Source organism: Squalius cephalus (assembly GCF_949319135.1).
Source record: "Squalius cephalus genome assembly, chromosome: 22".
NCBI lineage: Eukaryota > Metazoa > Chordata > Actinopteri > Cypriniformes > Leuciscidae > Squalius > Squalius cephalus.
This window is the reverse complement of record NC_137143.1, coordinates 23,557,562-23,579,763: the sequence shown is the minus strand read 5'-3', so window position 1 is coordinate 23,579,763 and position 22,202 is coordinate 23,557,562. Positions and strand designations below refer to the sequence as shown.

The 22,202-nt window shown below is 36.1% G+C and overlaps 2 protein-coding genes across 3 annotated transcripts in view; one reads left to right on the top strand and one right to left on the bottom strand.

Moving 5' to 3' along the window:
• Positions 1-22,202, bottom strand: part of alpl (alkaline phosphatase, biomineralization associated) — a 343,644-nt gene that overhangs the window by 23,449 nt on the left and 297,993 nt on the right. The window lies entirely within an intron of this gene.
• ece1 (endothelin converting enzyme 1) lies at positions 555-21,710 on the top strand. 2 transcript variants are annotated; one of them, XM_079856810.1, is made up of 19 exons: positions 555-749; positions 7,573-7,659; positions 9,483-9,621; positions 10,928-11,140; positions 11,413-11,537; positions 11,687-11,833; positions 12,018-12,083; positions 12,168-12,356; positions 13,271-13,413; positions 13,985-14,099; positions 16,827-16,937; positions 17,023-17,121; positions 17,548-17,625; positions 17,734-17,837; positions 18,101-18,211; positions 18,330-18,397; positions 19,019-19,209; positions 19,718-19,813; positions 21,180-21,710. In XM_079856810.1, the coding sequence occupies exons 2-19, from the start codon at positions 7,573-7,575 to the stop codon at positions 21,354-21,356; spliced, it is 2,259 nt and encodes a 752-aa protein (XP_079712936.1). In that variant the 5' UTR covers positions 555-749; the 3' UTR covers positions 21,357-21,710. The 2 variants fall into 2 exon arrangements, with proteins under 2 accessions (XP_079712936.1, XP_079712935.1); XM_079856809.1 differs by lacking the exon at positions 555-749 and having other exon boundaries at positions 6,502-7,659.

Sequence of the window (22,202 nt, the reverse complement as noted above, 5' to 3'; positions counted from 1 at the left end):
ACACACACACAAACACACACACACACACACGGAGAAGTGGGCAGCCATTTTGCTGCAGTGCCCGGGACTCACTAATGCTCAAAAGGCTAATATTAGTTTACCATGCTTGAATCTTGTTAGTGAAATATTTCAAAAGACTTGAATCACTGAGCAGATCAGATTGTGCAGTGACTGAACTACTGTTAAAGCTAAAACTTTTCCGTTTAGGTCTATTTATTATAATAATAATAAAAATAGCCTGCTAATAAATAAAGAAAAGGTAGGCTACATTATAGTTAATTTTTAATGAGAACAGAATCTGACACAAGCGTTTATGGTTGCAATTAGATTATTGTAAAAAAATATAAAAAAATAAAAAATAAAAAAAAGATCATATTGCACTACCTGACAAGAGGTTCATTTAAAAAAAGAAAAAAGAAAAATCATTCAATTCTTTCTGTAGGTGCCCATCGACCCTGTTTTCAGTGCTGGGCAGCCATCAAAGACCCGCCCACAGCTAAAACGCAATTGGTCAGAAGTAGAGAGTGGGAACCTGCTTTGGAATTTGGTTGGTTGACTGAAGTTACTATTATAATCCCGACGGTATATCTTGCAGTTAAACTGTAGTGTACGGCACGCTATGTCGAGTCAACAGGGGAATACTGGCTTGGAGTAGTTTGTTACACCCGAAAAATATATATAATATAGTAATTACACCAGAAAGTGGACTGCTGCATAGGAAAGAGAGAGAGAGCCTAAACATAATAGTGGTAAGGAAACGGAACTTTTCCTTGTTTGTCAAAATAACAAATGCTGGAATGTTATTGCATTGCTGAATTAGCTTAAATATTGTTGTATATTTTGCCGTATGAATTTGACTACAGTAGGTAGAGCTGTATAAATGTAACAACATTATATATAAGTAGGCTATAACATGTCTCGTCTTTCTATCTTTATTATTAAACCTGTGAGTCTTTCTGTCATAAAGACAGATCAATTTAAAGATTGTGTGCCTATCTGGAAACTAATATTACAGATCAGTCCCTGTTGATAATGGTAATCACTTCTATTTGTTCTAATACTTTGTTACATTACTGTTATATGCTGCATTAAGTCAGTTCCGTGTGCTGCATTAGTTTGAATAGAGGTTACTTATTACCTATAATTCATCATGAGTGTTTCCGTATGGCAACAGTCACATCTGCACGCAGATCAACAACAGGGCTGTAAACACAGGCTGGCTTGTAACTCCTTAAGTCTTTGAGTCTTATGTTCTTTAAATAAAAAGATTAAGTTTAATGTTGATGTGCTTATGAGCAGCGTGCATCAAGGACATACATTTTACTATACTGGTTTAGGCCTAGCCTATATTAAATAGGCTACTGTTGATCAAGTAATAGCAAACTTGGTTACCAGCTTTTCGGCCTAAATCCAGACACCGATTACAAGCTGTGCATTGACTGTGACATCATGTTTAGACATGTCTTGCACCATTTCCTCTGGAGATTAAGTTGTCCAACGGTTGAAGTTTTTATCTGTAGTGTAATTCTAGAAAGGAAGACAACACCGGGGAATCTCTGACACCAGAAGTTGTGACCTTTGTCGTTATCATGAGACTTCATGTTGTCATAATGTTGTTCCAGAGCGGAGATCAGCATGTTGTTGTTGGTCCTCTCGTCTGTATATTTATGTCTTCGTAAACCCTCCTTCATTCGGATGGGTTTCTACATTTAATAACACATGATTATGTCCTAACTGTTTCTGTTTGAATGATATTTGACACATTTGACATGTGTGATTTACTGGTTTGTTTGGTTATAATTGGATCAGAGGGAGCCAGACTCTTAAAGGGATAGTTCACCCCCCCAAAAAATATGAAAATTCTGTCATCATTTACCACCCTCATGTTGTTTCAAACCTGTTTGACTTACTTATACTTGACTTAAAAATAAAAAAAACAATCAAAATAAAATACTTACTAAATAAAGATGAAATATTTTAAAGTATGCATGCATGTCATGTCTTGTGACTATTAACCAACACCAGATAACTGTGAATGTTGTTAAATCATTGGCATATTAACATAAAATCTCATGCACTACTGAAAGTAAATATTTAATTTTTTTTTTTTTTTGTCAGCTGACAAAAAGAAACCCTCTAACCTGCTTTAAAATCCTGTCAGATAGGCTAATTTGACTTCAGACCACAGTCCCCAAAATGTTAGTGTCTGATCCGAGTGTAATTTGAGATCGTAAATGAAACACTTGCTACTGAAAGTATTAATGGGGTGAGGATGATACTTACCACCAGGGAAAGTCCTCAAATAAAGCATCACAACACTCAGATCATGTGTCAGTGTTACTAAGTATCAAACAAGCTTTACTGCTTTACATAAAAATAAACACCTGAACTTTGATTCTCAGATTATTTTTTATATTATATGAATTATGTAGAATGACTTGTGTGAAAATATGTGTTATAAATTGGCATGTGAACAGAAATTAGGCCTCATCCATGTCACTGATTCAGATGTGGAATGAAATGTGCTTTCTCTCTCACACATACTCTCAAATAACGTGCATACGCATTCACATATTAACACAGTGACAAACAAATGCTTTACTCATACTAGGGAAATGCTTTCGTGCCTTATACAATTGGACGGTTCACAAGATCAGTGGCGAATTTCTGACTCTTAGCTGTGGTTCACTGCCTCACTGAAAGGCAGCATTTGAGACATAGTACAGGAATCTGGGCATATTTTGTATTGTGTCATTTACACCGTGTGACTTTCCTTTTTACCGAATCACATTCTTTATGAGCATGGAAAATGCAGGAATTGATCCCAGATCAGCTTTGTGTAAATACTAAAGCAGGGCAGGTTATAGGAAAGAGGCTATGAATCCATCACCACTTTTGATAGAATCAGCACTCATACTATTCTGTACACTTGCACCTTGCTTTGACCTGGGGCCGACAGATGGTTGAGAAAACCCTCAAGGCAAAGCCCTAGACCGGATACAGGCAGGTCTCTGAGCCTCCAGTCAAACTTTCAGTGAGTCATGTCATTGGAAAGAGACGTAAAGGGAAGACTCCATTGTCATTGCCGGTCGCTGACATGCTGCTGGCTGCTACATGTCTGCACATCTGCTGGGGCAGACCCGCCAGGAAAGTGACTATGAGTCTGTCTTTGGACAGAATTATGCCTGAAGTAGCCCATAAAACCCAGGAAGTGACATAACTTGAACCCTTTCCACAGCACAGCAAATGGGACGACAAATAAATAATCTTGTTCCATTTTCTCGATTTCCATACCATTCAAACATTTTACCAAAGTGATTGTAAGAAAAATGACCAAACTATTATATTGTTTCAATTATGGGAAATATATACATTTATCAATATCACAAACCAAGCTAGCTAGTGTGCTTAATTTAGGCTAAATTTGCAACCTGTTAAACAGTCTGTCATTTTTCTTTCTTAAATTGTAATTTTTTTACACAAAAATAGCAGAATTAAAAATTGTATTTAGATGTTTCAAATTTTGCTACAACAACAAATATATATACTGTATATATATATTATATATATTAGGGGTGTCGCAATATACCGGTATTGACGATAATCGTGATATTCAAAGCATGAAATATCGACATCGTGTTAATTTAGAGCAATACAATACACCGGTATTGGCGATATTGGCGTTTTCTAGACGCAGCGCTCGTCCGCGCCCGCGCAGCTAGAGTGAAACACTCTGGTCCACACCCGAAAAAAGTAAGCTGAGCTCGCCAATATTAACAACAGAGTTCTTCGGCTTCAAAGAAAACAGCACCTTAGAGGTGTTCGCACACCGGACGAGAAGCGCAGCGCCACGTCTTTAAAATTCGAACACATTCTGTATGAGAATACACACACCGGACGAGAAGCGCAGCGCGGTTCTATTCCGCGTCTGTCCGCGGCGCCCAGCAACGGCTCAGGACCGTGTTCAAAATCCTGCCGCGACACAGAGCGCAGAAAAAAGTGTTCAGATCACAGACTCAGCAACTATTGTATTTAATTGTAGGCCTACAGTATAATCATAACATAGTACAGACATTATCTCAATTCCATAATGTCCTTAAACATAATGATATTGCTGGCCATAAACTGAGAAAGTGCGTGTCCGGTGTGCAATACCTCGAGTTGTCATAGACGCGATGCGGCTATTATTTTACTAGTCATCATGGAATGGGAAACGTGACATTAACTGTTAACAGGGGGTTTCTGTGTTCATATATTTAATAAAGGGTGATTATAAATTAAGAACCCTGTTTTCTTTACTCATCTTATTTTTGTATTTGTATTTGCACTTGATTTTTTTATTCAAATCTGCTATCTGCATGACTTTATTGGGGCCAGTGCAACAATAGGTTTAAGAGCTTTTCAGTTCTTCAGGAAACCTTCAGACAGTGTTTTGCTTCAGTTTGAAACCAGATAAACTTCACATGCTTGTCTTCCTTCACAAAAATTTGCCATGGATTGAGTACGCAAGAAGTAAAAATGCATGTGCCTTGTGTTTATCAGTATCCTTATGTTTGTTGGGTAAAAAAGAAAAACTATATAAACAAAGTAAAAATTAATTTGACTGATAACTACCCCTAGATTCTATAGATATCGCGATATATCGATATCGTGAATTCTTTTGGCCACAATAACCGTGGTGTGAAAAATCTAACATCGTGACAGCCCTAATATATATATATATATATATATATATATTACAAAATATTATATGATTGCATGTATGATTTAAGTATGACTGTGACATTAGGTTGGGAGAGCTAAACAATCTTGAAGCCTTTGGCTATAAATTCTTTTATATATATATATATATATATATATATATATATATATATAAAATGAAGTATTCTGAGTTCGATGAAAGAATCATTTTAGTTCAAACTGTATCTCATAGTTTCCAAATGACATGACAAAATAGGCCCATAATACGTTTTCTGTAAATGCCAGAAAGACTTGTGCTTCCCGCGTTGGAAGAAATTCAGCCCTTTCTGTCAGTACCCTCATTTGTTAATCTCCCGCCCTGTCAGGGTCATCAAATGACAGAACTTTACCCCTCTGAGGGCGTGAGAAGTACGTCTGGCCAGCAATTCTATACAATATGCTAACTGTGCATCCCTGGGTGTGATTCTTTTTGGACTGGTCATGTTGTGCTTAATATTTTACAGTTCTTTAGAAGGAATGAAACTCTGAATTGTGTTTTATGTGCCTGGTTGAAATGGGGTTTGGCTGAAAGTGAACATATTTGTTTGCTGTTTGAGTACCACTGCTGACTCGAGCTGTTCAGATGCCACAGAAGCCTCATAGACTATTGGCTTCGACAAGACCGAAGACAATTGGTCTTTCATGAAGCCAGATGTCTTATATTATCTTTTACAGAAACAAGTGAAAAATATGCATTTTCTTAATGTCTGAAATCTTTTCATAAAATTAATCAAATATTATGTGAATTAATTAACTTAATGATAAGAAAACCCCCAAAATGAATACAGTGACAACAAAGGCAAAGTCACTGGAGTGAAGAAGAGGAAGCAAAAGCATTTTTAAATGCTTTAATATTAAATAATGGTAAAATAGTTGTATTATTATATTAAATAATATAAAAATAATAATGTGATGAATTGACGTAATATTGTAAAATATTTTTATATTTATGAATATTTATATTTAATTTAAATATGCTTTCAGTAATGTCACAACATATCTTCATAAAGAAAAACATTTTTATCATAAAGCATATATGGAAATTAATAAAAAATAATGTGTGTGTGTGTATATATATATATATATATATATATATATACAGTACCAGTCAAAAGTTTGGAAACACTACTATTTTTAATGCTTTTGAAAGAAGTCTCTTATGCTCATCAAGCCTGCATTTAAAAAAACAAACAAAAAAAAAAAAACAACAGTAATATTATGAAATATTATTACAATTTAAAATAATGGTTCTCTTTTTTTAATATATTTTAAAATGTAATTTATTTTTGTGATGCAAAGCTGAATTTTCATCAGCAAGTACTCCAGTCTTTGGTGTCTTATGATCCTTCAGAAATCACTCTAATATGATGATTTGATACTCAGTTATTATCAATGATGGAAACAGTTGTGCTGTTTAATATATTTTTTTGGAATACTTTTTTCAGGATTCATTGATGAGTAAAACGTTAACAGCATTTATTCATAAAAACAGCATTTATTCAAAATAAAAACATTTCTAACAATATAAATCGTTACCATCACCTTTTATCAATTTAACGCATCCTTGTTGAATTAAAGTACTAATTTCTTTTAAAAAAAATAGTTATTGTTCCCAAACTTTTGAACGGTAGTGTATATTGTTACAAAAGATTTCTATTCTAAATAAATACAGTACTTTTTAACTTTTTATTCATCAAATAATCCTGAAAAAAGTATCTCAGGTTATAAAAAAATATTAAGCAGCACAACTGTTTCCAACATTGATCATAAATCATCATATTAGAGTGATTTCTGAAGGATCATAAGACACCAAAGACTGGAGTACTTGCTGATGAAAATTCAGCTTTGCATCACAAAAATAAATTACATTTTAAAGTATATTAAAAAAGAGAACCATTATTTTAAATTGTAATAATATTTCATAATATTACTGTTTTTTTTTTTTTTTTTTTTTTTTTTTTTAAACTGCAGGCTTGATGAGCATAAGAGACTTCTTTCAAAAACATTAAAAATAGTAGTGTTTCCAAACTTTTGACTGGTACTGTATATATATATATACATATATATTAAGAGTTCAGACTGGGACAGCAATATATGACTGTCATACTTAGAAAATGACTATTCTAATCTAGGCTGCTGAAGAACATATAATGGGCGTGACCTTGTACAAGTCCCGCCCTCTGTCCTAGAAAGTCCTATTGGTTGGATTGAAAGAGGGTGGGAACTCACCTCTAACAGTTTCCTCCCAGTTCTAAATGAAAGCCTATTGTGGAATGCACACATTCTCTCTTACATGCGTATACTCACACACCCTCACGTATGTTCACCAAGGTCCTCTCTTCTTCCTGTTTTTCACAAGTTCCTGCCTTTATGGTGACGCTAGTGTTGTCGCAGGCTAGAAGGAGTCAAGCTTCCCATGAATCCCTTGTTTAGGATTCCTAACTAGGAGGGCTGCGCTAAGGAAAGCTGAGAAGAGAGGTTTGAAATCTCTACACACGTTTGTTGTGAAGACCGAGCTGACCATGCTTTGGAGCTCATTTCCTTGGTGTAGCTGACGTTGGGGGGGTTGTAAATGTGGCTTGGGAGGAGGTGAAAGCAGGGGGTGGAAGAGGAAACCCCATTCACACACAGATCAGAAGCACTCTGACACGCTGAGCAGAGAGAGCCTCCTCTAGTCCTTGGGGACGACTAGCTTCACAACCTTCTCCTGATGGAACTCACGAGAGTAAACATTCCCAGGATTCCCAAAAGCTGCTGAAACACCCTCGGAAGAGGAGATTTGGTTTAGTTATGGAATCACTGAGGGAATCTATTCTTCATTTGACCTTTCAGATGTCTAGTTACAAACGGGCCACACTGGATGAAGAGGAGCTGTTGGACACCGACTCCGATGGGATCTACCACACCTCTACCATACCGGTGAGAGTTAATTTTCTTTAACTTTTTTTAGAACTTATGCTTCTTGATGTACGTGTATTGGAAAAACTAGTGATCCGTTTGCTTGGTTCTTTACCAAACGTCTTTACCAAGTTACTTCCTTGTGCTTTTCATTTCAAACATCCGCTGTGTGTTAGCACTGTTGTATTCAACTTTCTTATACTGTTAAAAGCTTTTTTCCCCAGAAGTGATTCTTCTGTTTGTGTTGTGTGAACACGCCTCACACTTCTGTTTACATTTAATAAGTACACCTTTTTTTTTTTTTTGTAAAAGTCAATACAAATGCTAGCTCAAGTAAAATAATGTGCATGAACATTTAGAAATTATAAATTGTACTTGACATAATGATAGTTAAACAAGATCAACAAATGATTTGGAAGGAATTTATTTGATAAATTCGGCAAAAACTGTAATATTGTGAATAACCTTTTTCAGTAACCTTTCATTTCGAAGTTAAACGACTAGAAGTCCAAATATGTTCTGGTCTTTTGTTTCTCAAACCAGAAATTCATTATCCTTTGACCGTTCCTAAAACATTTTCTCTGGATCATCGAGAGTATTAAATGTTCTGGGTGCCTTTTATTGAAAACATTTCACTCTCTTTGTTTTACTTTCTCCCTCTGCTCTCTCTTTTGGAGAGAGACTCGAGTTTGGCATTAGGGCTCATTGAAGCCACACAAAACATACGAGCATGCATGTTACCTGGCATGCATCCAAACTAAGTTGAGTAATTGCACAGCTGGGCAGTTGGCCACTAAAAGTGACTTTTGAACTCTGTGAGCTCAGTAGGACTTAATCTGATTGATATTACAGAGATCATTTATTAAGTTTCTCTTGCACCTCTTCTGCCAAGAGCTGATCAATTATGAAATCCTCAAGCCTTATTTGATCAGTACAGAATCTAAATGAAAAGAGAATCAATCAGAGGAAAAGTTTAAAGCTTGAAGTTCGTAGCACATTGAACCCAAACTTTTGAACAGTAAATGTGTCTATAATGTGGATAGTATGGTCTTGATAATTTTGCATAGGAGGTATACAGTGAAATTCTTTTGACTTTGGTATCTAAAACTACAGTTTAGGTTATTGAGATCTTCTGAAACTAAAGGAGGCGTGCGAATTTCAATGCTAAAGGCTTAATTTGATGTAATTACTGTCTGAGAAAAACATTTGAGATACTAAAAAGATCTATGAATATTTCTTTCCAGCGGTTAGGTTTTGAATTGCACTGTGTTTGGCAGTACAGTGTTCAGACTTGGCAGTCTATCCTAGAAGAGATCCTTTCCTAGAAAGTAGGAAGTGTATCACTGTGTTTTGTGGGTTAGTTTCTCTTCTAAGTATTTAATGCTTAACCCAGTGTTGATAACTGTTCCTGATTCAATACCAGTTATTCTCTGTGGACGGCATCTGTGCTATGCTTTCGATTACCACAGAAAATAATTGTGGTTACAGTAACACACTTACAATGAAAGTAAAGCAGGCCAGCTTTCCAGATGGTTTAAAAAAAGGGAGGGGGGGAATCATCCTCTCTGTCGTCATTTTTTGAGGTGGGAAATATGATCTGTGTTTTGGTTTGGAGCAGAAAGACATTTGATATTTGGTCCCACCAAAGTTTAATATTGTTGTTGGACATGATCATATATCATTTTCCCATTAAATATTATATAAAACCTGAAATAAAACCTGCATGATCACTCCTTTGGAACAGGTTTCAGTGTTATTTGCGTCATCTATGTATCATTGCTGATCTGAAGGGATATTTATTTCAGTCTTAACCTTTATTCTCTGATTATGTATGTGGTTATCAGGTCGGGCTGCAGCGTGGTCTTGGTCTCCGGTGCTGGGCGGAGAAAACCCATGTTGAGAGGAAACTAGTGGTCATCGTGTGCGCTCTGTCCGTGGCCTTGTTCATCTGCATCATGTCTTTGGGTCTGCGCTATAAAGAATGTGAGTGACTAGATCCTTTCAGTTGATGGTACAAATATCACATACACGTGGTGTTAGTGTATTTGAAGGCATTAGCAAAAAAAATAAATAAAAATACTGCATATATTACTTTATATAAGTATAATTAATTAAATGTGTTTATAATAATTATATAACAATGTATACTGTGTTTATAATATTATTTGAAAGTCTGCTTTTTCCTTACAAACCCGCAGTTGTTATGAGTCAAATCAGCATTTGCATAAAATAGTCCTTCCTGTTTTATTTATTAGAGTACATACTTATTTATATGTACTAGGACTCTATATGCTCTGGACCTCATATAAGAAGCATTTACTCACTTTTATTGCAGCTCAAAGTTATTATTTTCAAGTGAACTGAATGCCACTTCCTGCTATTCAGCCATCCACTGTTGCCCAAGCATGACAAATCACTGTATAAAAGAAAAACGACTTTTTGCCAGACTGTTTACCTCTAATTTCCTCATCCTCTGTCAGGCCTATAGTTTCTTGGCCTTATCTCTCCAGATTAGGAGCTAGGGACACATCTTTTTGGGCCAAATGTTTTTCTTAGAAGAGCTTACAATGAATCTGTTGTAGCTGCATTCTCCACAAGCCAAATAAAACCAGTGCAAAATTATTTTCAATATTAAACTTAATACTGTAGTTGCATAACCTCATTCAGTGGACTCATGCCCAGCCTCAAAGCTAAAGTGAAAACAAAGTAGTGCATGCTTATACATTGTTTTCTTAACATATCTTGTATATCCTGCGGGGTCGGGGTTATTTTGTACAAGCAAAATACCTTTTCACAATTGAAGCGTGACTATTGGTGGTTGCAAATGACTAATTGCCATACACTGCTGGAGACTCATTGCATGGCCATTTGATCAGGATTCTGAATAGATACGGTCCTTTTCTCAGAAACCACATTTTGGCATTAGCCACTGATAAGTGAATAGTTCCAGATGGGCTCATGTCCTGGGATCTTCCTCAAAGAGACATTCAAAGGATATTTATGACGTTCAGCTTAAATGCAGTATGAGGTACTGCACCGAAAGTGTAGCACCCCAAAATCCCAAGCTGTAACTTTTTTTGATTTACTTTTTCATGTAATTGCAGTGTGGATGTATATTTTAGTTTTATCATGCATTGAGCCAGTACTGCACTTCATTTATGATTACCCTAGTGTAAGATATGCTGAGTGAAAGAGACATCGGGAAGACTTTCTAATCTTTTTGGCACATAAAGGCATATATTGTAATGGATACAGCTGTATATTTATATACTTCTATTGTTTTTAACAGCTCATCCGGGAATGTGCCTGTCAGAGCCTTGTGTTAGTGTGGCAAGTACAGTTATGGGGTCCCTCGATCGGTCGGTGGACCCCTGCCAGGATTTCTACAACTTTGCATGCGGGGGTTGGATGAGGAAAAACCCGCTGCCTGAGGGCAAGTCCCGCTGGGGTCCTTTCAGCAACCTGTGGGAACACAACATGGCCGTCATGAAGAACTTATTAGGTAAGAAACGCAGTTCAGGGAGATCACAACCACAAAGTATGGCCTGATATACTGTATATGAAGCAACTTACCATTTTTATGACGTCCTCTTATGTTCTTAATTGCATTTTGAATCCTGGATTTTCAATGGGGTCTCAGACTTTTGGGCTTTGCTGTATGAAAAAAGCAGTAATGAAGTTCCATCCTGATAGGCTTCTACCAACTTATAGGCTTCGTTTCACTTCGCTTTAAAGGTTCTTGAAATTAAATTTTTCTTCATTTGTTGAATTCAGAGAATACCAGCATGAAGAGCCTGACCAAAGCGGAGGAAAAAGCCCAGTGGTATTACCAAGCTTGTATGAACGAGAGCAAAATCGAAGAGCTTGGGGCAAAACCACTTCAGGATCTCATCAATCAGGTGACCTTAGATACATGAATAAATCCAGTCACCTTATTTAACAATATGAAACTCAAAAGATCTGTTGTAAATATATCAGCCTCAATGAAAACCTGCCTTTTCTATTATTCTGGGATATAATTCTTAATACCCGAACGTTGTTTTTCCAGACAGGAGGTTGGGGCTTGAAAGACCCGTGGGAGAAAGATAACTTCCAGGAGGTTTTACGGACTGTGTCAGCCAACTTCCGAACCTCCCCCTTTTTCACTGTTTTTGTCAGCACAGACTCAAAAAGCTCCAACAGCAACATCATCCAGGTGGGAACACTTATGGATATGTTTTTTATCACCATAACATGGATTCTTAAATGTCTAGGGAAACCCCTCACTGTTCTAGATACCATATTTTGATTTAAAATAGCTGTTAGAATATATTATATCATGCTATTTATCATGATGCATGTCACTGTAGTTCACCCAGTTGATTCCCGTTTTTCCACAGGTGGATCAGTCAGGATTAGGACTTCCCTCTAGGGAATACTATCTCAATAAGACAGCCAATGAAAAGGTAAACAAAGAGACCCAATGTTGTTCATGAACGTTGGTAGTGTTTTGCCGTGGTCTACAGCTTGTGTTGTTATTCCTTCTTTAGTATTTAAAAGCATATTTGAACTTCTTGGTGGAGCTCGGGATTCTTTTGGGCGGATCAGAGGAGACCTCTCAAAAGATGATGCTGGAGATCATAGACTTTGAAACGGCCCTGGCAAACATCACGGTCCCTCAGGAAAATCGACGTGACGAGATGAAAATTTACCATAAAATCCAAGCCAAAGAGTTAGCTGTGAGTACTGCGCGGTTACTCTACTACTGAAATCTGTGGTTCTTTACGACCCAAAAATGGTCACAGGTCTGTTTTGATGGAAAGGCTAATAATTAAATGCATAGTAATGATTGAAAAATATTACAAATGAGGACAAAATGTTTTCTATAATTTTGCTGTTGCAGACTAAACTCTGCCACTTGGTTAAATTAGTTAAATTAGCCGGATGCTAACATGAGCAGGTTGCCTGACAATGGATAAACATTTATACCAACTACAAATTGTTTTGTACAGAAAAATTATTAAAAGTTATCAGTTTTTTTGTTCAGCGTCTACTACCATTTAAAAGTTTGTGGTCAGTAAGATTTTTTTGATGTTTTTGAAAGTAGTCTCTCATGTAAAACAATCGAAAATACTGTAAATCAGTATTACTGTGAAATATTATTACAACTTAAATGAACTGGTTTCTGTTGTAATATATTTTAAAATGTAATTTATTCCTGTAATGGCAAAGCTGAATTTTACCATGAGACTTTTTTTTTTTTTGATAAATAGAATTCAGTATTTATTTGAAATAGATTTTTTTGTTACAAAGTCTTTACTGCATTTTTTTTTTTATCAATTTAACACATCCTTACTGAATAACTGATAATTTAAAATAAATCATACTGACCCCAAACTTTTGACCAGTAATACATGTCATGTTAGTAATGTTTCGTATGGTTGTAAAGTTGTTATGGTGTCCAGTTGAAAATCTGGGTCCTCCTGAAACAAAACCACTCAACATGTTCTCAAATGTTGTGATTATTAAAATGGGAGTAACAATTTCAGAACATTTACTCTGCTGAAGACATATAAAGAATTCTTTCATAAGTCAGATGATGTTTTTGCATGTGAGCTGGGATATCAGTCATGTGTTTGTGTCTGTGCTTTAGACGTTGGCACCGGCAGTAGATTGGATTCCTTTCCTCTCTGCAGTGTTCGCCCCTGTTGCCCTAAATGACTCTGAACCGGTGGTTGTATACGCTAAAGAATACCTCCAGGAAGTCTCTGAGCTCATCAGCAACGCCAACAAAAGGTAAACCAACATTAGCCAGAGTTAGCCAGCTAGGCTGTGTGGGTTTGTGGGCGAGACCATTACCCCTTTTCCAACAGAATGGTTCGAAGCTAGAGCCTGTTCTCGGCCAGGAGCCTGTCGCAAACCGGCCACACGCTGACGTAAATCTGCAATGTGTTGATCACTTGACTATAACCCATCTAAAAAAACATTGCATTCTTTGTGCAAGCAGTGCAGCTCTTCTGTTTTGCCGTTCACAATACCGCGAGTGATTCTAGTGAACCGGCAGCTTGCATAAACTCCCGGTACTCTCATTTGGCCTTTTCAGAGATAAATTGAAACTGAAATCGTTGATTCACTCTGTCTCTCCTGCACGTTGGGTCTCTTTCGCGAGCATAGTTTTATATTTAGATATAAAGAGCAATGTTATTCGATTGCTCAACTAGACAGCGGCAGCATTTCTCCGCCTCGGGAACCCGCACCGGAACCGTGTTGGTGGAAAATGGGTATATGTACAGACCTGTAGAAAAATCACATTCTCCTTTGTGAAATTGTCTGTTAGCTAAGATCAAAGCTAATGTGTCTCCCCCAGTGTCTTGAATAACTACATGATCATGAAAGTGGTGCGGAAAATGGTGTCCATCTTAGACCAGAGGTTCCAAGATGCGGAGCAGCGCTTCCTTGAAGTCATGTACGGCACCAAGAAGGTGAGAAACAAAGATCAAAGCTGCCATCTGTCAGCCCAAGGCACCACTGTCACTGAAAGAGTCATGAATGATCCTTCAAATATCAAATAACAAAGTCATGTTTTTCACATTTACCTTTCCCTACCTATCATACATGATTTCACTGTCCTATAGTTGAGATTTAAAGGATATTATTCATTTTATTGACATTTTTTTATTGCATAAGTTAAAAGAAATAGTTCATCCCAAATTTTGTCATCATTTATTCCGCCTCGTGTCATTCTAAAACCATGTGACCTTCTGGACATGTTTATGCATAATCATACTGCCAAACTAGAAAGAGCACAATAAAATATCATAAAAGCGGTCCATAAGACCATGCTCTGTGTTTTAAGTCTTCTGAACTTAACATTTGCCATCTATCTATGATTTGACAGAATCCAAATGACATTGATTGTCATCAAAATTAATACTTTTATTCAGCAAGTACCCTTAAATTGGTCAAAAGTGACAGTAAATACTTTTATTAAAAAATATATTTCAAATAAATGCTGTTTTTCTATTTATCAAAAAATAGAGTCTATCAAAGTTTCCACAATTTTTTTTTTTTAGCAGCACATCTGTTTTCAGCATTGACGATAATAAGAAATGTATCTAAAGCATCAAATCAAATGATTTCTGAAGGATCATGTTGTCACAAGACGTAGTAATGATGCTGAAATAATTACAGGAATGAATTACATTAAAAATGCATTAATGTTTCACAATATTACTGTTTTTACTGTATTTTGATCAAATAAATGGTGAGCATTAAACAACTTTGTTCAAAAACATTACAAAATTGTACATACCCCAAACTTTTGAATGGTAGTGTAGTTGTATAAAATATATTTGGTGTGGTGCTTTTAATTATTTATTGAGCCTGACAGTATACACCATACAGTTCATATATAGAAGTAAACATATTATATATTGGATATCGTGTAATAATAATAATAATACAGGATTAGAAACACTTGAAACACAAAATTAATAAAATATTATTCATTTTGGGGGGTGAACTATTCCCCTACACTGATTCTTCGTCTTGCAAGGATCATTTGATGCAAAAATAATTTTATATTCTAAAACTAAATTACCCAAATATTAAACTAGTCAGTGTGCTTAGTCAGCATGAAAGGCAATAGAGGGAAATGTGATCAGTTGCCCTTGTCCTCTCTCCTCTGCTCTCCGTCTTTTCATTTTCTCTACTGGTATCAGAGTTGGTGTGTTGTTCTGCAGGGAGCCTGGTTAAATAGTCTCTTATCAGGAGGAGATCCTGTTGTCCTGGCCTCTTTTTCCACTGGGGTCAGGCTGAAATAACAAACCAAAGACTGAGCCTTGGGCGATGTGTGTATGCGTGATGGGTTATGATAAGAGATAAAGAAAGGGTCCATAAGGACGGTCACCTTCAGCACAACTTGGTATTTTAGTGTCGCTATAGCTTTTTTTATTGCATTTAAAGTGATAGTTCAACCAAAAATGAAACTTCCTGTCATCATTTACTCAACCTCATGCCATTCCAAACCTGTAGGACTTACTTTCTTCTGAGGAACATATATGTTGACTCCGCTTTCTGTCATACAATAAAAGTGAAATATGACATGGAGCTGTCAAAGCCCAAAAATGACAAAAAGCACCATAAACGTATTGTTAAGTAATCCATGTAATGTCTGTGCTGGATTTCAAAGCTCATGAAGTCGCATGGCAGCTTAAAATACCAAAAATAAGCCATTATTCACTGATAATCTTCACATCTGCTGTCATCATTTATTCACCTTCTTGTCATTCCAAACCTGGATCACAGAATTTTCATTTTTGTCTGAACTATCCCTTTTAAGTTACTATAATATGACTTAAAAGGTTAGTTCACCTAAAAATTCAAATTCTGTCATTAATTACTCACCCTCATGTCATTCCAAACTCGACTTTCGTTCATCTTCGGATCACAAATTACGATTTTTTTTGATGAAATCTGAGACCTTTCTGTCCCTCCATTGACAGCCACACAACTACCACTTTGACGCTTCAAAAAGTTCATAATGAGATCGTAAAACTAATCCATAATTGAGCGATTTAGTCCAAATTTCCTGAAGAGACTCAATTGCTTTTATATGATGAACAGATTTAATTCAGGCTTATTTAAGCGAATATACGTGTATATATATGGTTCATGTCAAGGGTCACCCCTGGTCACCCTTCACTCTCATTGCATTTTGTTCTTTTAAATGCTGCTCTTTTGAACTTTATATTCATTCAGGAACACGTATCATTGTTTCACAGACATTTTCACTTAATGTCTCATTTCCTTTAAAAACCAAAACTCCATTTTACCCACAAAGTCTTTCATTGTGAGCTGTAAGCCGTTATCTCTAGAGCCTCCGTTTCTAAACAAGAGATGGGAAGTTGAATGGTTGACAAGACATGTCCTGTTGCTGCCCGCATATGGGCGTCATATTCAAGGAACCTCTAGGAGAACAATGTAATGTTTCGCTGATGAAGTGAAAAAAAACTTCTGTTTACCTTGTTACATTCACATTTGTTAGTCTAAAATGTGTTCATTTCTTCAAATGCTAATTCCCCTGTTGCGCACATGGAAACTAGACTTTGTGTAGCTGCAGAAGTTAAAGTCTGGATGTTCTGTAGATTGTTTGTGAGATGTATTATCGAGGATGCTAGTTGTTTATATATCACCTTTGTGTTTTCCAGAGCTGCACGCCACGCTGGAAACTTTGCGTCAGCGACACGGACAGCGCTCTGGGCTTTGCTCTCGGGGCCCTCTTTGTCAAAGCTACTTTTTCAGAAGACAGCAAAGCTTTTGTGAGTGTCTTGTGATGTTTTGCATGCCATCCCTGTCTTTTCCTCCAGGCCTATAAACTATATTCTCTCCTGATGTGTTTGTCAGGTTGAAGATATGGTCTCAGAGATCAAATGGGCCTTTGAAGACAGTCTGAAGACTGTCGGATGGATGGATCCCGAGACAAAAAAAGCCGCCAAAGAAAAGGTGGGAACCGACAACACGATCCCAAATGTTTTCCACCACTTTTGCCCACAGGGATGGATCTTGCTTAAATCAACACCTATCTAATACGTCAGGCTTTTCCCATTTTGAATTGCCATTAGTTTTAGAAATGGTGAATGTTTATCATTTTCATTATTTTTTTGCCTGGTGGACAATAAAAATGGCTTAAAATATCCCATAGAGATACTTTAAAGGTCGAATATAACTACCAGAATATCAGAGAGACTATTTTGACCAGAGTGCTCTTTTGTCCAAGAAATCATACAAATAAATCCAATCCATTACTGCAAAAATCCCTACATAAAGGTTTTTATGTTTGTTGATGCTCTGTAATGCCACCTGGTGTTGAAGCCGAAACTACGCTCTTGTAATGTCACTTAAAATATTTATTTCCTTTTTCGTATCTAGGCAGATGCAATATACAACATGGTTGGTTATCCAAAATTTATTATGAACCCCAAAGAACTGGACAAGGTGTTTAATGATGTATGTATACATTTTGTTAATTTCTGTTTGGTTTTGGTTCATGGAAAAATGTCGTTAATGTAGTAGAGTGTCTGAACTAAAATCTCGGCCCCTCAAACTGTGTATCAGTTTGATGTTGTTTCAGAGCTTTACTTTCAAAACGTCATGAATTATTACAACTTCTCTGCACGAGTGACGGCTGATCAGTTGAGAAAAATCCCCAACAGAGATCAGTGAGTATCAGTCCAACTCGCACACAAGATGATCCTCTGACACACATCTCTTAAAGGGATAGTTCACCCAAAAATGAAAATTGTCATCTTTTACCAGTGTTTATTTATATACTATTATAGTATGTACAGTCAAGTAATTATGTTTTTCTCTCTGCGTACAGATACATAGTTTGTTTAAAACTACCCCAATGTCAGTTTATGTGTATGCCAGTGAACATTCAAGTCATTGTGTTTTTCTTTCTTGCTTTTCTCTCCGCGTACAGATGGAGTATGACTCCACCAACAGTTAATGCCTACTACAACCCAACAAAGAATGAGATAGTTCTTCCAGCAGGCATTCTGCAGGCTCCCTTTTATAACCATGCTTGGCCAAAGTAAGAATCTCCCACTAACAAAACCTCACCAGCTTATTTAACCTCTTGCTTGGGTTTTTAGAAAGAGGCGGACGTTACATCACTTATCTCATCCTATTGTGTATCTGTTGTTTTCTAGAGCGATGAATTTCGGTGGTATAGGAGTGGTTATGGGGCATGAGCTCACCCATGCCTTTGACGATCAAGGTAACAAAATGATTCTGAAAATGAATCAGATGGTTAGGTCTTCAGCATGTAACATTCAGTCACTTGCTGAAGAGTCAAGTGTGCCACTGATTCATTATTACAGAGTTACATAACCACAGGAGAAACTATATACCTGAGTGGCTGGTAATAGTGAATATGTCTCTTTAAATTACTAATAAAAATGATTAAATAAATATTAGACCATCAAAATATGTGTCTCACTATCAATCAGTTTTTAGAATCTCAGTCTAGCAAGTATTATTAGAAATTAATAACATAATAAATAAAAAAATTCTTTTTACATTATTTGTATTATCAATACTAAAAACTTGAAGAAAAAAAAATACAAAAAGTTGTGGAAAAGTATTTCCTACTTTCTTATGTTAAATATTAGTCATCCTTCAATGCTTTGATATTTTATTAATATTGATATATACATCTAATAAATTGTATTTTTTTTCATTTATAATGTAATCTAATATAATTGTATTGTCCTGTATGATTTGTAATACTGTCAAATTGTTGATAAATACTTGCATCAGCTTTTATTACAGAACTATAAAGCTGTAATGTGCATGTGACCATTTATCAATATGTGTGTGTTTTAAACATGTCTTACAGGAAGAGAGTATGATAAGGATGGAAATTTGCGTTCGTGGTGGCAAAATTCTTCAGTGGACGCTTTTAAACTCCAGACCCAGTGCATGGTGGAGCAGTACAGCAACTACAGTATAAATAAAGAACCTCTGAACGGGAAACACACTTTGGGAGAAAATATTGCTGACAACGGAGGCCTGAGGGCAGCTTATAAGGTTTGTGAAGATCCTGTTGTGGAACAAGACTTTGCAGGAACTAGAATTTAAATCGACTTAATTAAATCAACAGATTTGTTTGGTTCATCAGAGAGTTATAAAGAGATGAGACGCCAGTGGTTACTTTCCATTACACGACAACAGCCACGGCGAATGACGTATGAGAATTTGATACGAAAGGCATTACGATCTCTATATGTCTCTCGTTGGCGGCTTTGATAGCTTTGGGACCGTCGTGATCCCGTCTCACTGAAAAGCCTCGCAGTGCAACAGGTGGCTCGGAATGGGTCGCTCTACCTCCAGCCGCTCGGATTCTTTCCGTTGGCTGAAAAGTCATAGGTTACAGAGCAGATGAGCAAAGCATATGGCCAGAGAAGACCCTGCGTTAACCTCTCAGATGGAGAGGAAAATAACGGTTGACACGAGGGCACTGTTTATTTGTGATCTCAGCATGCAGTGTAGCATGCAGAATTATTAGCGGACTAATGTTATCACACTTGCCTTGCAGGCTTATGTAAACTGGATCGAGAAGAATGGTGAGGAGGCCACCCTGCCTGCCCTTGGAATGACCAATCATCAGCTGTTCTTTGTGGGATTTGCTCAGGTTTGTGTCTCAAAAATGTTTGCTTTGAATGTTATCTGTGATGTTACACTTGTTTTAAAGGGTTTAGTTGTTTTACTGCCCACAACCTTTGCACTTCAAAGTCTCTTTTCTCTGCTTTTGAACGATTGGTTTGCTTAGGCAAGAATCAATATTTCTTTTCCTCATAGTTTGATTTGAAGATTTACCTCTGATGTGGATTGTTGAAGTGAGGCGTGCATAGCCTATGCTATTACTTGGGCTTAATAATATTCGCCTGACGGACAAAAAGAACTGGCAGAAAAATTCTGTATTTTCAGACATATTTTAAAGGTGGGACATATTTTAGGCATAAAATATTATTTAATTTTAGTTTTTAATGCATTACATATTATAATACATCAGACTTTTACAGGCTGCCTGTGTTAAACATAAAAATGCAACAAGAGAGCAACTTGACTGTTAACTGGAAAATAAATAAATAAATAAATAACTGGAAAAACTTAAATCCATTTTTATGACTCAAACCATCTAAAATAAAATATAAAATATTGTATCCATGAAATATCTAATTTGGTAACATTTGACAATAAAGGTCCCATCAGTTAACCTTAGTTAATGTATCAACTAAAATGAACTAACAATGAGCAATACATTGGTTACAGTATTAATCTTTGTTAACATTATTTCATAAGAATACAACTGTTTACACTATATATATATATATATATATATATGTGTGTGTGTGTGTGTATATGTGTATGTATATGTATATATGTGTAGAGAGAGAGAGAGAGGGAGAGAGAGAGAGAGATTTTCGTAAATGTTAAAGTTAACATTAACAAATGCTTTAGAATTATTTGTCATTATTAGGCATAAAATATTATATATAAAATATCAAATTTATTATTTTCATGTGAACTAATTTAAACAAATGGAACCTTATTGTAAAGTGTTTAAATGTTAGTTTTTTTACATATTGTATATTATAATACTTCAAATCTTTAAAACCTGCCTATATTAAGCAATATGCAGCTGCAGATAGTAACAACTAGACTGCAATGACAAATTTAACAGCATTAAACAATTTTAAACAACATTTTGAATTAGCCAAATTTTCAGCCCTAAAAAAAAAAACCTAATACTGAAACTAAAAAAACAAACTAAGAACTAACATCGATGGAGTAAAAACTTATGAAAATTAAACTAAATTAAAAAGATTAAAAATAAACATTTTAATTAAAAAAAAAATGGAAATAAAAATGATTGAACTTAAAATCTTAATTAACCCACAACACATCATGGAAGTGACTTTTATCTGTGACTTTTGCACAGACAAACAACACTATATGGTTATATCCTATTGGTCTCTTTGTTTCCTTTTTTGTAGGTGTGGTGTTCAGTTCGGACACCTGAAAGCTCTCACGAGGGCGTTATCACTGACCCCCACAGTCCATCACGTTTCCGGGTCATTGGCACCATCTCCAATTCCCATGAGTTCTCCCAGCACTTTGGCTGCAAGGCAGACTCACCCATGAACCCCAAGCAGAAGTGTGAGCTGTGGTGACAGGGACTGGAGCTGGAGCGAGCAAGGTGGTGAAGCGACCGCTGTTATCACTCAAAATATGCCAAACGTCCATCTCAGGTTGCCTAATCTAGACTGCCAGAAAAGCTGGTGGACTTAAAATGGACTACATGTTTTCCAGCAATCATTTGCCTCTTAATGAGGAGTAGGTGTAAATAATGACTCCATGGACATCTATATAATGGAGTTTTATTCTTATCATTCAAAACACTGGAAGTTAGTGGTTAAATGCATTGAGAGAAGGAATTGCTACTTTTGCAAATATGTTTTGAATACGTGCCTTTTTAGCAAATGCTTTTATTTTTCTAATGGGAAATACTATTTATGTCCTCTGTATTACGTTGTTGGTGTTTTTCTTTGTCTGTAATGTTTGCCAATTCTTATGCACAACACATCGTGCAGTATTGTTAAATAACTTTGCTCACATTTTAATTCATGGTTAACAAGATTTATACAAGATCACGTCCTATTTGTTGAATTTGCCTGTGTAATATTAACTTGAACTCAGGCAAATGACCAGATTTTATTATCCTTATTCCAATGTAATTCTAATGATGTTAATTGAAGAATACATATGTGAGCAGTTTGCCCACGGTTTTCATTGGATTTGTTTTTAGACCATTAGACCAAGAAAGTGCCTTTGAAACTATGCAAATATGAGACTTGTTGGGCAAAATGTTTGCTTTACACACAGATTCCAGCTGCCCCCTCCACAATCAAAATAAATAAGAAACGTAAGTAACAATATACAGTAAGGTTTCATTTGTTAACATTAGATTTGTGTTCCCCTGCAAACATGACCGACAGATGGTGCCACATTCACACATA

What these genes read in the sequence shown, in the direction of transcription:
- ece1 (XM_079856809.1), top strand. Translation starts at nt 7,531, where the DNA reads ATGGAATCACTGAGGGAATCTATTCTTCATTTGACCTTTCAGATGTCT. An exon ending in CCAACAGCAACATCATCCAG is followed by an intron (nt 11,834 to 12,017) that starts GTGGGAACACTT and finishes GTTTTTCCACAG; the next exon opens with GTGGATCAGTCAGGATTAGG. An exon ending in ATAAGACAGCCAATGAAAAG is followed by an intron (nt 12,084 to 12,167) that starts GTAAACAAAGAG and finishes TTCCTTCTTTAG; the next exon opens with TATTTAAAAGCATATTTGAA.